At 39.2% G+C, this 16,135-nt stretch overlaps 1 protein-coding gene across 3 annotated transcripts in view; it reads left to right on the plus strand.

The window, feature by feature from the left end:
• The window catches only part of bet1l (Bet1 golgi vesicular membrane trafficking protein-like), a 29,386-nt gene extending 16,345 nt beyond the window's left edge, over window positions 1–13,041 (plus strand). For all 3 annotated transcript variants that reach the window (XM_072592422.1, XM_072592423.1, XM_072592424.1), the window contains exons 2-4: window positions 6,005–6,096; window positions 9,356–9,412; window positions 12,289–13,041. In XM_072592422.1, the coding sequence (XP_072448523.1) occupies window positions 6,005–6,096; window positions 9,356–9,412; window positions 12,289–12,456 (317 nt within the window). In that variant the 3' untranslated portion in view covers window positions 12,457–13,041. The remainder of the gene's footprint in view (window positions 1–6,004; window positions 6,097–9,355; window positions 9,413–12,288) is intronic.
• The last annotated feature ends 3,094 nt before the right edge of the window (window positions 13,042–16,135 follow it).

Genomic DNA, 16,135 nt, shown 5'->3' on the forward strand with positions numbered 1-16,135 from the left:
TGAGATGTATTTGGAAACTATCTCAGTTTTTGGCTAACAGTCTTTTTCTTAATTGATTAATGATGTTACTTTGCAGTATTTTCAATCCTCCTCGCCGTGTTCTTCGAAGCTTGGTCCAATTGACTAACATTTACAGATGCACATTGTATACCACTTTGTTGTGTTTTGTCAGGAATCTGTGTTGTCATGGTTTCCTTGTGAAGCCAGATGATGTCATCCTTTGGTTGTGATCTGGGTTGTATGCCCATTGGAGGCTAAGGCTCAGTCATGAGATGCAGACTATTTGACAAGGTAGTCAACCGTACATAGAGACCCCATGTTGGACTGCAATTTTTATACATATCATGTTGTGCCTAACCCTTGAAGTATTCATACCAAAACATGACACCATGGAAGAGACAAATCTAAAGTTCCCTAAAATTCAGATGTTTGCATGGCATGGAATTAGAAATCAAAGATTTGATCTTCCTGACGTTTCATATTTCTACATTCTCGCTAATAATTCCATTCCTTAGCAATGAGGGACCTTTACTTGGGTAGTAAAGTGTCAAAGACAATGGAGTTTGTTTGAAGCATGTAAAGTACTTTGGCTGAAGCATTGTAAGTGGCTGTATAAATGTAAGTCTTTCTTTTGTATTAGGGGCTGTGAAACAAGAGATTCCACTTTACACAATAAACTGGACGTTCTCATGGAGCAGCACATCTGATATGCTGATACAGTTCTATCCCTGGGAACATATATAAAATGATAAACGGTCCACTCCAATTCTCATCTGTTTGAATATTACATCGCAATTTTGTCTCAGTCTCCACATTTATAAGAACATAAGTGGGAGCAGGAAATTCAACCCCACAAGCCTGCAGAGCCATTCAATACAATCACTCCACTTCCCTGCCTGCTATCCATTAAACCCATTACTAATTACTAATTAAAAATCTGTGTATCTCTTTAATTGTACTTGGTGTCCTGGCATCCAGTGCATTCTGGGGTAGTGAATTCCACAGAATCACGACCCCAATGAGAGAAATAATTTCTCCTCATATTGGTTTTAAATCTGTTACCTTAACTATGACCTCCATTCTAGATTGCCACACGAGGAAACATCTTTACAAGCCAACTTTCAGTCCTTTTAGCATCTATGCTTCAATTAGATCTCTTCTCACTTTTCTAAACTGTAGAGAGTATAGGCCTAAGCTGCTTTCTCTCTCATAAGCCTCATCTGAACTATCTCCAATGTAACTCCATCTTTCTTCAAGTAAGCAGACCAAAACTGGATGTAGTCTCCAGGTGCTGTCTCACTAATGTTTTGTACAATTGCAGCAACCCACTTTTACATGCTCTTCCTTTAGCAATAGTGGAAAATTCCTTTTGCCTTCCTTACTACCTGCTGTGCCTATGTACTAATTTTCTGCGATTCATGCATAAGGTCAGTGAGATCCATCTGCACTGAAGCACTCTGAAGTTTCTCTCCATTTAAATAATAAATTGCCTTTCTATTCCCTGTATTCTTGACTCATAAATCTTAGACTTTTCATGTGTGTATATAATGCAGTTTTCTTGACTAAAATGTTTCTTGAGATTTGAACTCATTCCTATCTGTTGAGGTGAGCTACATTTCTGAAATAAATTCACTTGTTCCATAATGCCTCTGAAAGTAGCATCATGTTACCTGATCCCTCTGAGATTCAGGAATAGCTGATTAATAGTAATTTTATCTTAAGTTTGTTTCCTTTGCCTAAATTCACTTTTCTTTGAAATTCCTATCTCCTCGTCACTACCTTCAGGCTCTGCTTTGTTCATTTTAACATCTAAGCTCCACCTGTGTTCTCCTCACTATTGTCCATGTGATAATTCAAGGATGTAAATGTGTCCAATCTTATGTCAGTAAAGTGAAGGTGATTGAGCCAAAGACACTATCTTCTCATCTTGAACTGAACAATAATGTTGCTTTGTGATTTTGCTATTGCAGGGTTAATAGTTTTCATTAATAAAGGGCTATTCCATTTAGTGTGGTCAATGAAACATTAACCATGTGTAACTTTTAAATGTCAATCTCAATTGGATAACATGAGTAGTACAGCAATTTATTTAAATGCTCTCTTTTGTTGGCATGATTAATGCATGAGTACAGCTACACTAATTTGTCAGTATCTTGCTTAAGCATCTATTTATATGCAAGGAGGTTCAGCAGTTTTAGAGCACATGACTTAATATGCTATAATCTACAGAACCATGGACATATACTGAAAGGTGAGATAAAGCTGGGTGGCTCATTTTCTTTGTACCGCAGACTTGATAGACCAAGTAACTTCTTTCTGTATGATTCTATGACTTCGGAGCAGGAGTAGACCTCTTTCACTTAATAAGACGGTGGCTGATCTGATTGTGGTCTCAATTCCACTTTCCTGTCTGTCCCTTCATAAACCCTGACTCCTTTATCTATCTAAGGTCTATCTAATGCAGCATTGAATAAGTTTACTGATCCTGGCGAAAAGAATTCCACAAGCTAATGACTTTCTGATGGTAAAAGATTTTCCTCATCTTCATCTTAATAGCAAGACACTTATTTTTAAAAATGTTCCCTGGTTCTACTGTCTCCTGGTACCTATCCTATCAACTTCTCTTTTATGTTCAGTAATTTTTAAAAAGATCTTTCAGTCATGGGATGTGGGTGTCACTGGCTAGGCCATTGCCTATAATATAACCATAATAATCGAACTGAGTAATTTGAGACATGGCATGGTAAATGTAGAGAACCTAGGAAGAAAAGATGCCTTTGAACTTATTTTTTCCACTGCTAATGTTTAGTCTGATGTAATCTCATTAATAAAGGTTGATCACTGTGATTAGTCAATAACTGTAATAGTTGGATGATAAGATTATATCAGTGTAGATGGTGAACTGGGTGGACCTTGGGATTTTTTTTGATCTGGCAATTCCCAAGAACATAGAAGCTTAAAGTCAACTATTTAGTTAAAAAGGACACAATATAATTGAAGTTTACAGATTGAATAGTAAATCAGAACTTGGTCAATTAGGTTTCTTTGCCTTGTTCTCCATTGTGGACTATGGAGAAAACTAAGACCGAATGTGGTAGAAAGGGCTACAGCAGTGTGAATGGCTACTTTTCTAGTCCTGGATGATTCTAAATTCTTTTCTATCATTTGAAGTTTGACAAGCTGAATTAAAACACTTTCTTAAGAAGATACTCATTTCCTTATAGGCTATTTGTTTTCTGAGGTAATCATACTCTTGATTTGCAGCTGTTTCCTCCTTATACAGTCATAATTATACAGCATGGAAACAGACCCTTTAGTCCAACTTGTCTGCGCCAAAATATTCTAAACTGGTATAGTCCCATTTGCTAACATTTGGCCCATATTCCTTTAAATCCTTCCTATCGTACCTACGTCCACCTCCACCACCACCTCACACAGTTTGTTCCATACATGCACCACCCTCTGTGTGAAAATGTTGCCCCTCAGGTCCCTTTTAAATCTTTCCCCTCTCACCATAAATCTATGCCATCTAGTTTTGGATTCCCCTACCCTGGGGAAAAAGACCTTGGCTATTCACCCTATCTATACCCCTCATGATTTTATAAACATTTGTAAGCTCATCCCTCTGTAATAAGATGTTGTTCCATCCTGCAGAAAGAAAATCAGATGATGCAGTTATAACAATTTTTTGGACAATATGTTGGTCATTGCCCTGTGGTGGGGTCAGTTGTTAATCTCTTGCACTCAGTGCGCACCAAGAGAGCAGATTTTGGTTCATGCAGATTTGATTTTCATATGGCTGTTGTCTCCTTGTTATAAACACTTTCTATGTAAGTTGAATTGCAACTTGTATGCAAGCATTGGTATTTAATAGTATCATACAAAACAGAAGTGCCTACGATCATACCAGCCTGAAGACACCCAATCTCATCTGCTCTTGGACTCTAAGCAGGCCTGGTTTCTACTTGGATGGGTGACCACTTGGAAATAACAGGGGCAATACGATTTGGGGTCTTGTGAAGTATTGGTAATGTCCCTACTTTGGGCTAGAAGGTTTATCCAAGTCCCCTCCAGAGCTGTGTCACAACATGTCTGAATAAGTTGATTAAAAATATCTACAAAACAGAAGAAGGTTATTTACATTGTGGCACCCACTCTTGTCAAAATTAAGATGAGCAAGGCAACAATCCTGCTCTTTATGTCTGTAGTTGAGAAAGTGAGAAATCCCCTTGGCCATCATTACTAGAATCCCTAATGTTTTTCTTTGTTCCAGTTTCTTTAAAAATGTAATTCAGCTGAGATTAATGTTATGGCATGGATTGTTCTGATTATCCTTGTTAGCTTCTGCATCATTAACCAGATCTCTTGTTTAACATTATTTTTGCTAATTATTCACTTGGGTATTTTTTAAGTAATAACCTATTGAGAATTGCATGTATTCAGATATCCATTAATGGTGACTTAATAGATGGATAATGAAGTACTTTTTTATCCTTCAAGGAACCTTAAGAGGACATGCTGATAGGATGAGATAATGTAAAGTGAGAAAAGGTTCATATGGAGCATGAATACAGGTGCAGATCGGTGGCATTAGACATGTGTGTTGACTGTATATTGTATGTAATTAATAAGTGATACAAGATTTGAAATAGAAATTGCCATGCTGGGAGCTACTTGTGTAGACTTCCAGTATGTTAAAGTAATAAATTAGTAAAACATAGCTACCATTTAGTGGAAAAGCAGTCTGAATGTACAATGCATGATTAGTAAGTTTGCTGATGACACTAAAATAGGTGGTATCATGGACAGTGAGGAAGGTTGTCAGAAATGACAGCGGGACCATGATCAGCTGGGGAAGGGGGCCAAGAAATGGCAAATGGTGCTTAATATAGGTAAGTGTGAGGTCTTGCATTTTGGAAAGCCAAATCAAGCTAGGAGTTTCATGGTGAATTGTAGGGCCTTACGGAATGTAGTGGAACAGAGGGATCTCCGAGTTCAGGTTCACAGTTCTCTAAAAGTGGAGTCACAGGCAGACAGGACAGTGAAGAACGCTTTTGGCACACTGGCCTTCATCAATCAGGGTATTGAGTATAGAAGTTGGGAAGTTATGTTGCAGTTATACAGGATGTTGGTGAGGCTACACTTGGAGTATTGTGTTCTGTTTTGGTGTCTTTGTTATAGGAAGGATGTTATAAACTGGAAAGAGTGCAGAAGAAATTTACAAGCATGTTGTTAGGACTGAATGGTCTGGGGTGTCATAGGGAGAGGTTGGACAAGCTAGGACTTTTTCTTTAGAGCATAGGCGACTGAGGGGGGGACCTTTTATAGAGGTGTATAAGATCATGGATAGGGTGAATTCACACAGCCTTTTTCCCAATCGAGGGGAATCTAGGACAATAGGGTATCAATTAAGAGTAGAGGGGAAAAAAATAAGAGAACCTGAGGATAGTATGCATATGGACTAAGCTGCCAGCAGAAGTTTTTGAGACGGGTACAATAGCACCATTTAAAAGGCACTTGAACAAATACATGGATAGGAAAGGATTAGAAGGATGTAGGCCAAGTTCAGAGAAATGGAGTTAGCGTGTGTGGGTGTTTTGGTTGGCATGGACCAATTTGGGTGAAAGGACCTGTCTCTGTGCTGTAGGACTCTATGATTCTATGAATTACCTACACCAAGCAGGAAATGAGTAGTTTCCTGTTTTGTATGATTTCTAATAAACGCCAGCTTAGATATAGCTTTCCTCTCCTCAGGACATCCGAAATTGCTTTACAGCCAATAAATTACTTCAAAAGATGGTCAGTGTTTGCAGCATGCCTTGCAATCCATTAACGCAGCAAAGTAATAGGAGAAGAAGTGAGAAAAATGACTGACTGTGGTTGAAGGATCCGTGTTAACTTGGGGTCAATATTGAGGGATCCGGGTAACCTGGGACTCCAAATTCCATCTTCCATCTACAGTCTATGTTTGCCATTTATATGTTTATTTCTTTGTTTCTTCCAGGCCTCGGTTCAGGTGCAGTGGACCAAATGCTTGATGCAGAAAACAAACGAATGACCGATAATTTGTCCAGTAAGGTGTCCCGGCTCAAATCGGTTTGTCACATTTTAATTTCTAATATTTTTTAATGCCTCATCTAGAAATCATCAGTGATATTAAATTGCTGCTCTTCCCTTGCAGTCTAGGTCCCATGAATCGGCATCGGTTTTAAGAATAGAGGGGAAAGGTCTTGATATGAAATTGTGATGCTAAAAGAGCAAACTTTTGTTTGGTCGAGTTCCTTCCAGACCTGTTTTTAAAATGCTGCAGTGTGATAATTCAGAAAACTCATGAATTTCAATTGAGAAAACTAATGAGTGTCTGGGAACAAGATTAGTTAACTCTTCTAAAACCTGTAATTACGATTATTCATAAATTTATTTGATTAAGAAACAATGTGTTTGAGTATAGAGTGTAACTGATGAATTCTGTTGTTTTAATGGATGTATGTTCAGCCAAAAGAGAGAGTTTACAGGCTAGGTTGATGACATTCCATGTGTGATGTTGGGTTGGGTCTCATTTCAAAATACTGTATATAAAGTCATATATAAATACTGTTGGGGAGATGGATGAAAAATTTAGCTTTGTGTCCTGTTCATCTGTCATGAAGACATTTTGTCCTCCTCCGATGTCAACCTCCTGCTTAATGGAAACCTCCTGTGTCTGAGTCTGTCCAAAGTTAATTTCCCATGTCTTGGTATCCAACCTGCAAGTTTTGAGATTCACTTTCATATGACCGGGCGACCCCCGTATCCACGGGCCTGGTTACCACGGTTTCTGTTATCCATGGTTTACCGCGGCCCGAACATATAAAAGGGAACATACCAGAATCATGCACCAGAAGACATTTCCCATTTAAATGAATGGGTTCGCATCTGTCCACGGTTTTGAGCATCTGCAGTAGGTATTGGGATGTATTCCCCGTGGGTATAGGGTGGGGAGCACTAATGGATTTCATTATCTCAATTTTGGGATATCCTGTGATGTGGGTTCTCATACTTAGCTTTCTGTAGAATACTGTCTTGGTATGTAGGAATCTTGCATATGAAACAGCTGACCAACGTAATGAAGCTGTACTCTGATAAGCATGCTTTTGATGCCAGGTACACAGCAATTTGTAAGAATATTTTGTTGGAGTTTTGTCCAGCTCCCTGATGTTGTGGATATGTTTTGGACAGTGAAGATGGAGAGCTTCGAGCTACTAATATATTAGTAATGAATACACCAGTTTCAGCTCCTTGACCATACAATTTACATTTTTGTCCGTAGATTCTCTGGAATGTTCATTTCAACAATAAGATAATTGGGAATCATTTAAAGATATGATTCTAAAACATACTTCTGAGGTGTAGTCCACCTGTTCAATTCATATGCAAGAAAGATTAGTTCACAGGGAGAATTTAATGTTAGAAAATGTAACAATGATATTTATTTATTTTTCAGCTGGTAACAATTTCCTATGTTCAAAGCAGTTTACAAAGATTGGAGGAAACTACATGCAAATATAAAGGCAAAGAGACTAGAACAGGGGCATCAACAGACAAGTCATTGTTGGTGGGTGGCCTTAACATTGGATAAGGAGAAGGAAGAGTTTAAGGAGCAGGGCCTTGTTGATGGGTATTTGGAAAGGGGTGGAGGTAGGTTTTGGCAGGATATAGGACCTAGCAAAGATAGATCTGAAGAGGGAAAGCCGGCTGGCAGAGCAGTGCAATGATCAAGTGTGGGGATGATAGACATGGAAGGGTTTGAATAGATGATGGGTTGAGTTAGAGATATGGTTGTGGTGAAGGGATAAAAGGTGAATAACTCTTTCAACGATTTTTATTTCAAACATGTTGTGGAAGTGAGGTCATTCTAGTCTGAGGGCCTTGGATATTTTCTAATCAACCTGTTCACAGGTGTTATGACATGCATTTGGAGCAGGTGGGACTTGAACCCAGGCGTTCTCACTCAGAGATAAGGACGCTACCACTGCAACATAAGAGCTCCGTAGTAATTAAATTTAATGTAAGTGATCAGCTGTGATCTTATTAAATAGCAGAGCAGGCTGGAGAGACATTATGGTCCACTGTGCTCACGTGTCTTGTGTTCAGTGGTTGTTGATGTGGTTCCACATATCGATTATTTTGTGCTGGAGAGGATATGGATGTTAGAAACACAGCTCATGATTGGTTATTTAATGTTGCCTCCACTTCAGCCTGAAACGGTAGCTGGAATCAGATAGCAGGGTATAAGCTGATGTGTACTGAAAATAATTTTACTTTTTCCTAGGATTTAATTAGAATTTGGTGTTTATGCAAGACTGGATGTTAGACAAATAATCTGACAATACTATTGAAATTGAGCTATGTCTAAGGATTATGTACACAGTGGGCAACATCACATGAAGGAGTGATAGATTATGGAGGTGGGTCTCCCATAACTAGTAAAATAAAGTGATTGCTTAACATGCTGTGGCTATGATGGAAGGTGTAAGGTGACAGTCCCTAGTACCTGGATATCAGGATTGGTACTCGGGGATGTTTGTGTGGTAAAACTTGTTGAAAGCTACAGAGAGGCTAAGGAATGATACATCCCAGTCAGAGAAGGTTGTTTGTGACTTTGAGGGTAAAAGCGACAGTTTTGAGCAAAATCTTGCAGATGGCAAATAAAAGACAGACTTGCTCTTCTAAGATGCCTTGCTCAACTTCATATAGTCTCAAATTACTTTACAGTTAAAGAAATACTTTTGAGGTTTTGTCACTGTCACCTTCAGCTACTGTCCTTCTAATAATAAGTTACTTCCTCAATACTGCCTCTCCAATCCTCCTGCACATCCTCTGTACTGTCACCAACAGTGGAGTGTTCTGTTCAACAATAGTACAGCACTCCAGCCAGTCCACCTCTCTGACTGTGAGTGTGTAATAATTCCTCAGTATTGCCTCTTTGAAAATGTGATATTTCCTCCGTAATGATCATCGAAAGATGTGCCACTGCCTTCAAATCTGCCCATCCAATTGTGCACCTTTGCATAAGTATTAACTGTCCAACAGTGCAGCATTCCCTCAATACAGACCTTCTGTCAGTGCAGTGCACCCTCTCTGAAGTCACACCAGTACAAATAGATTTTGTGTTTGTGTCTTCCTGAGGCTTGAACTCAAACTTCTGACTACGAAGAAAGAGTACAATCTCTGAACACAGCTGACTCATATTGCACATTCTAATTTTCAGCGTCTGTGTTTCTAGCATTAGATTTTATGATTCCCCTGTAGCGGTGGTCCATGTCAGATGATTTGTTTGTACCTTGTTAATTTAATCAATTCTCTGTTCAAGCAGATTGCTCTGGATATTGACCAGGAAGCTAGCGACCAGAATAGATATTTGGATGGCATGGTGAGTCCACACAAGCTTCAATGATTATTTTTAAAATGGAGAAAACAGTGTTTTACTGAGATTATCTAACTAAACACTAAGCTGAGAAGCTACTGGTAATTCTGTAGAGCTACAACAACAATTGTACAGTAGGGAGAGTCTAAGTGTAGGCAAGCAGTAGTGATAGGGACTCTATTGTTAAGGTGGTGGAGGGGTAACTCTCAGCAGTAGATCAGCATGCAGTGTGATTGAAGAGAAGAGGGGAGTCAACTCATGTCTAGTGGGAGGAACAGGCAGTGCCAGGTTATTGAACAGAGTGGGACTAGCGGTCTGAAGTATATTTATTTTAATGCACAGGTATAACAGATAAGGCAGATGAGCTTGCAGTCTAGGTTAATACAATAGATTACAATATGGTAGCCAGTACATAAACTTCTTTGAGAAAAGAGCAGGATTAGCAGCTCAGCGTTCCAGGGTTCCAGTCAGGATAGAGAAGGTATAAAAGGAGGTTGGGGAGTTGCATCACTGATTTAAGGAGAATGTCTCAGCTATACTAAGAGAGGACATCTTGAAGGGCCCAACCAGCAATGCCAGATGTGTAGAATTTAGGAATGTAAAAGGTGCAGTCACTATGCAAGGTTTATATTATAGGCTTCCCAATAGCCAGGGGAAAGTAGAGGAACAGATATATAAGCAGATCATGGAAAGAGGTAAAAGAAAAACTGGGTTGTTGTAGTGGGTGATTTTTAACTTCTCTAATATTCACTGGGACTCCCTTAGTGCTAGGGGCTTAGATGGGGCAGAATTTGTTAGGTGCATCCAGGAAGGGTTCATGAAACAATAAGTCCAACTAGGGAAGGGGTTATGTTAACCTTGAATTGGGGAATGAGTCTGGTCACGTAATCAACTTTTCCGTGGGACAGCATTTTGGGAGCAATCATCATAATTCCATAAGTTTTAAGTGGTAATGGAAAAGGATAAAACTGATCCTTGGGTAAAAGTGGAAAATTGGGGAAAGACTAATTACAACAGTATTAGGCAAGAACTGGAATAGTTGAATTGGGGCAGCTATTTGAAGATAAAATTCTTCACATCAGATGTAGATTTAAAACCCAGTTGATCAGAGTTCAGGGCCAGTATGTTCCTTTTGAGGATGAAAGATAAGGATGGCAAGGTTCAGAAATCTTGGATGACGAGAAATGTTGTAAGTTTTTAGACAAAAAAGCATTGTAAATTGTAAGAAACAGAAACAAGTAGCCTTTGTGAAGTGTAAGGGGCCATGAATGTTCTTGGCAAGTACGTTTCAAGAGAATCCAAGGCATTTATGCATAGATTAAGAGCAAGAGACTAAGTTGGCAAGTTGGACACAAAATTTGCATGGCCATTGAAGTCAGAGGGTCATTGTGGAGGGATGTTTTTCTGAATGGAGGTCTAAGACCGGTGGTGTTCCACAAGGAGCAGTGCTGGGACTTCTGTTGTTTGTAATATGACTTGAATCCAAATGTAGATAATTTGATTAATACATTTGCAGATAACAAGAAAGTTGCTGGTGTTGTGGATAGTGAGAAAGGATATCAAAGGATGCAGCAAGATGCAGATCAGCTGGAAAGTTGGGCAGAGAAATAGCAGTTGGAGTTTAATCTGGACAAGGTGAGGTGATGCAAGAGGAAAGTATACTGTAAATAGTCGGACCTTCAGGAGCATTGATAGACAGAGAGATCTTTGGGTCCAGGTCCATGGCTGTCTGAAAGTGGCAACACAAGTGGATAAGTTGGTGAAGAAGGCATACAATATGCTTGGCTTCATTGAGCATAAAAGTTGGCAAGTCATGTGGCAACTATACAAGACTTTTTTTTTACTCAGGCCACATTTGGGAGTACTACGTGCAATTCTGGTCATTACTATACAAGGATGTGGAGGTTTTGGAAAGGATGCAGAAGAAGTTTGCCAGAATATTGCCTGCATTGGCGTGTATTAACTATAAGAAGAGGTTGGGTAAACTTGGATTGTTTTCTCTGCAGCATTGGAGTCTGAGGGGTGACCTGATAGAAGTATATAAAATTTGAGAGGCATGTATAGGGTGGATCGTCAGAGTCTCTTTCCCATGGTGGAAATACCAAATACTCAGGGGCATATGTTTAAGGTGAGAGGGGACAAGTTGAAAGGAGCTGGGCAAGGAGCATTTTTTACAGAGTATTAGGTGCCAAGAATAAACTGCCATAGTGGGGTGGTAGAAGCAAGAATGTTAGCAAAGTTTAAGAGGCATTTAGACAGACACATGTACAGGCAGAAAATGGAGGGATATGAACTATGTGGAGGCAGATGGAATTGGTTTAGATTGGCATCAGGGATGGCATAGATATGATGGACCAAAGGGCCTGGAATGTCTGAACAGAAACTGTAAAAGAAGCTGAATCCAGCATAGGTTGCAAATGTGATGTGAAAAATATTTGGAAAAGAATGCCTTCAAAGATTGTTGGGATAGTTACAGAAAGATAGGAATACAATTTACCCCTTGGACTGTTGCCTGAAACGTCGATTCTCCTTCTCCTTTGCTGCCTGACCTGCTGCGCATTTCCAGCAACACATTTTTAAGCTCTGATCCCCAGCATCTGTAATCCTCACTTTCTCCCTGTGTTGTAATAACTTGAGAAGGTGCTCAGTAGTATGGAGCACCACTGCCCTTTGGTACTGTTAGTTAAAGAGAGAGTGGAGAAACCAAGCTGAGAGAGAGAAAGATGAGAAGCCAGAAAAGAGTTAGACATCAAAAGGGACTGGGATGTGTTCACTGAAGCTTCAAATATCAGACCATTGTTCCAATCTAGAATTTAATTGGAGTTAATTATGTGTGAGAGGTTTATTTTTTAATCTTAAAGTTTTCTTTTATTGTGTGGCAGGATTCTGACTTTTTGAGTGCTACTGGACTTTTGACAGGAAGTGTGAAGAGATTTTCCTCGATGGTGAAATCTGGCCGGGACAACAAGAAACTGTTGTGTTATATGTCTATTGGGCTGGTCCTTCTTTTCTTCATCCTGTACTTCCTTATCATGAGAATTCAGACTTGATCTTTTTACAGTCGGACAGTGTGATGAGGAATAGATCCAGTGACCAGAGAGTATTTGCCAAACTTCCTTTGGATACTGCTAAAAAGGTTGACTGCCCTTCCTTTTGCACCAAAGTTTCTTCACAAAACAAGATTTTATGAGGTTCCCTCGATCAGTCTGGGAATGAAGATGAGCTTTCAGGGAGAGATGAGGGAACATGATTTTATATGACGCTATAGTGCACACTGATGTACAGTGCAAAAACTTAACCAGCTTTCAGTGAGAATGCAAACATAAAACTGGATTAGAGCCCCATTTCTCACTTGAAGTGAGGAGGATAAATTGGGGCCTCCATACAACCCAAATAAAACTAATTTTTAAAAATTATTAACAAAAGGATGTTCTAGATTTATTGCTTCATGACATAATTTAAATATTGCAAAGGATGTTTTGTATGATTAATTCCAAAGATGATGATCCTTACTTAATCTATGATTTTGAGGATTTATTTTTCAAAATTTTTTTTTGCTAAATGTGTAGTCGTGAAGTATATAAAGATCGTAAATTGTTAGTGTTGCTTTCATCTTTATCAGAATAAATATTGATCACCCAAAATGTTTTAAACTTGTGATTGTGTGTATAGTTTATTTTATATCTAGTTTACCCACCCACCATCAGTTACTTACAATGGCAACCGTGATCTTGTTGAGCCCATTCTCACTCAGCCATATATGAAGTGGCTTTGTTACATTTTTTCTATTGAATTCTTGTCCTTCCTTAAGATTGGAGGCCAAAAATGTACATGTTACACCAGGTGTTCTCTGACTAATGTAGAATACAATTGCTGTAAGGTTTCCATGTGTTGAAGTGGCAGGCAAAAAAGACCGTGAGCTTCCAGATGCCTACCACTTCAACACACCACCTTGTTTCCTGAATATCTGTCTTGGGCTTGCTGCAGTGCTCAGTGGAGAAACAGCACCTCATTTTCCAGCCTTCTGGACTCTATATCAAGTTCAATAATTTTAGGGCTTCGGGCACTTTCTCACATGTCCTTGTGCCAACCCCACACACCAGGCCTTGTTATTATATGGTATTACATACAATCCATTGTTAACCACTAATCGTCCCAATTAGTAGCTATTCATTCTTCAACTGTTCTCACTCTGTGGGCTCTAACTCCACATATCATCATTTACTCCTTACCCCCCTCCCCCTACCCTATCTACTTCATAAAACAACAACTTTTCCTAGCTACCATTAATTTTGAGAAAGGGTCACTGGACCTGAAATATTAACTCTGATTTCCCTCCACAGATGCTACCAGACCTGCTAAGCTTTTCCAACAATTTCTGTTTTTATTGCTTTAAATATTTGTCATTGTTTAATGACAAGTGGGGGGCGGGGAATTGGTTCCAGCAAGACTAGAAAAGACCTTATGGTCAAACTGGGGCTAGATGTTGTATGGTAACTGGGAAATCGTGGAGGAGATGTCACTTAGTGGTCAGAGTTTGAATTAGAGTCATAGAGCTTTGTGGCATTGAAACAGACCGTTTGGTCCAACTCATTCATGCCAGCCAGGTATCCTAAATTAATCTAGTCCCATTTGCCCATATTCCTCGCAACCCTTCCTATTCATATGCCCATTCAGGCACCTTTTAAATGTTATAATTATACAGCCTCCACCACTTCCTCTGGCAGCTCATTCTATACATGCATTACCCATTGTGTGAAAAGTTGCCCTTAGGTCCCTTTTAAATCTTTCCCCTATCTCCTTAAATCTATGCCATCTAGCTTTGGACTCCCCCACCCCAGGGAAAAGACCTTGGTTATTCACCCTATCCATTCTCTCCGTGATTTTATAAACCTCTATTAGGTCACCCCTCAGCCTCCAACGCTCCAGGGAAAATAGCTTCAGCCTATTCAGCATCTCCCTCTAGCTCAAATCCCCCAACCCTGACAACATCCTTTTGAATCTTTTCTGAACGCTTTCAATTTTCACAACATCTTACTGCAGGGAGACCAGAATTGCATGCAGTATTTCAAAAGTAGCCTAACCAATGTCCTGTACTGCCGCAACTTGACCTTCCAACTCATATACTCAATACACTGACCAGTAAAGGAAAGCATATCAAATGCCGCCTTCACTATCCTGTCTGCCTAGGACTTCACTTTCAAGGAACTATGAGCCTGCACTCCAAGGCCTCTTTATTCTGCAGCACTCTCTGTGACCTTAACTGAGTGTTAGAATTAAGGTTTTTGGGAAGGTGGAAATCTGGCTGTTGATGCTACAGTGTGAAGATTTGAACGCTCCATGCCTAACCTCGCATGAGCAGCTCTCAGAAGCTCTGAGAATAGAAAACTAAGTTATAAAGTATTACTGCCTTTGTCTGAGTGAACTGAAAAGGTGACCTGATCAATATCTTAGAAAATTAACCAATAAACCATCATACATGCCTGTGGAATAAGACATCATGAAGACCATTTAGTAATCTGGCCAGTTTTATTATTTTCTTTATCTCTTAATTGTGTTTGTTCTCTACCTTTTGAGTGAATGGGGCTGAAAACAAAAGTTATTGTGTTTAAATCATAGACCTATTAGATTACTTTTTGTTCTGCAGAAGTTACTATATTGTTAATACATTGCTAAATCTTTTGTTTAAGATACAATTCGGTATCTGGAGTTAATTAGTCACCGTCTGGGATTGGTTATTGAAAGGTCTGTTTAGAAACCATTGGAGTCAATTTTGTGTGTCTTTCAAGCTGTCAATTTTGTGTGTAGTTCAAGCTTTTAATTTTATTGTGCTCTGAATACAGAGGCAAGAGTGGCTGATTTAGTTCAGCCATCTGTCTCCGTGTCATAATAAAACCACAAAATAAGTAAATGAGACCAAAAATAACCTACTAAATGGTTTATTCAATATTTCAAGATATTGCAATTACATTATTCCTTTAATTCAGAGGTTTAAACCTTCATTTGCAACCCAACTCATTGCAGATATGCCGAATAGAACTTGGTTTCAAATTCCTGACCAGTTTTACCTCTGAGTGGACCGTGATAAGATTCCAGCTGACACACCAAGTTATACTGGTCTAAGATTCTTATGTCACTTGAGGAATTGCAATCTACCTGAGTACACAGTGTTATTTCTATCCTATTTGGGGGCAGTGCTGAATAATAATCTTTCTTGGGCTAATTCACAGATATAGAAGATTGTAGCACAGTTCTACTTTGGTAGACAGTCCTCCATATGGGCCCTGTGACTGACTGCTCTGCTCTGTTCTTTGCTTTGCCTGCCTGGTTGAGAGTTTGATTGAACAGATGTTTTTGGCTGCTCCTCCCAGTACTTGCTACAAAATGAAGTCAGAATAAATTACTTCTGCATTGCAAGTATTGGGGAAGTTTTAAAACCTAGCAATTTAAAAGGTAAAATATTGGACAGAAACTGGAAGTCAAATAAAAACAGAAAATGCTGGACGTACTTAGCAGGCCAGTCAGTATTTGCATTTCTCTCTCCAGAGAAATGTACCTTCCAATGTTTACTCCATTTAATTCAATGATTTACCCTATCATTTATTTTCCTAGCAAGTTTTAAGAAGATTTGTAACTCAGGTTGAGGTTCTAGATGTAGGTTTGCTCGCTGAGCTGGAAGGTTCATTTCCAGATGTTTTGTCACCCCAGTAGGTAACATCTTCAGTGGGC

The sequence above is a fragment of the Chiloscyllium punctatum genome, chromosome 22 (genome assembly GCF_047496795.1).
Source record: "Chiloscyllium punctatum isolate Juve2018m chromosome 22, sChiPun1.3, whole genome shotgun sequence".
Lineage (NCBI taxonomy): Eukaryota > Metazoa > Chordata > Chondrichthyes > Orectolobiformes > Hemiscylliidae > Chiloscyllium > Chiloscyllium punctatum.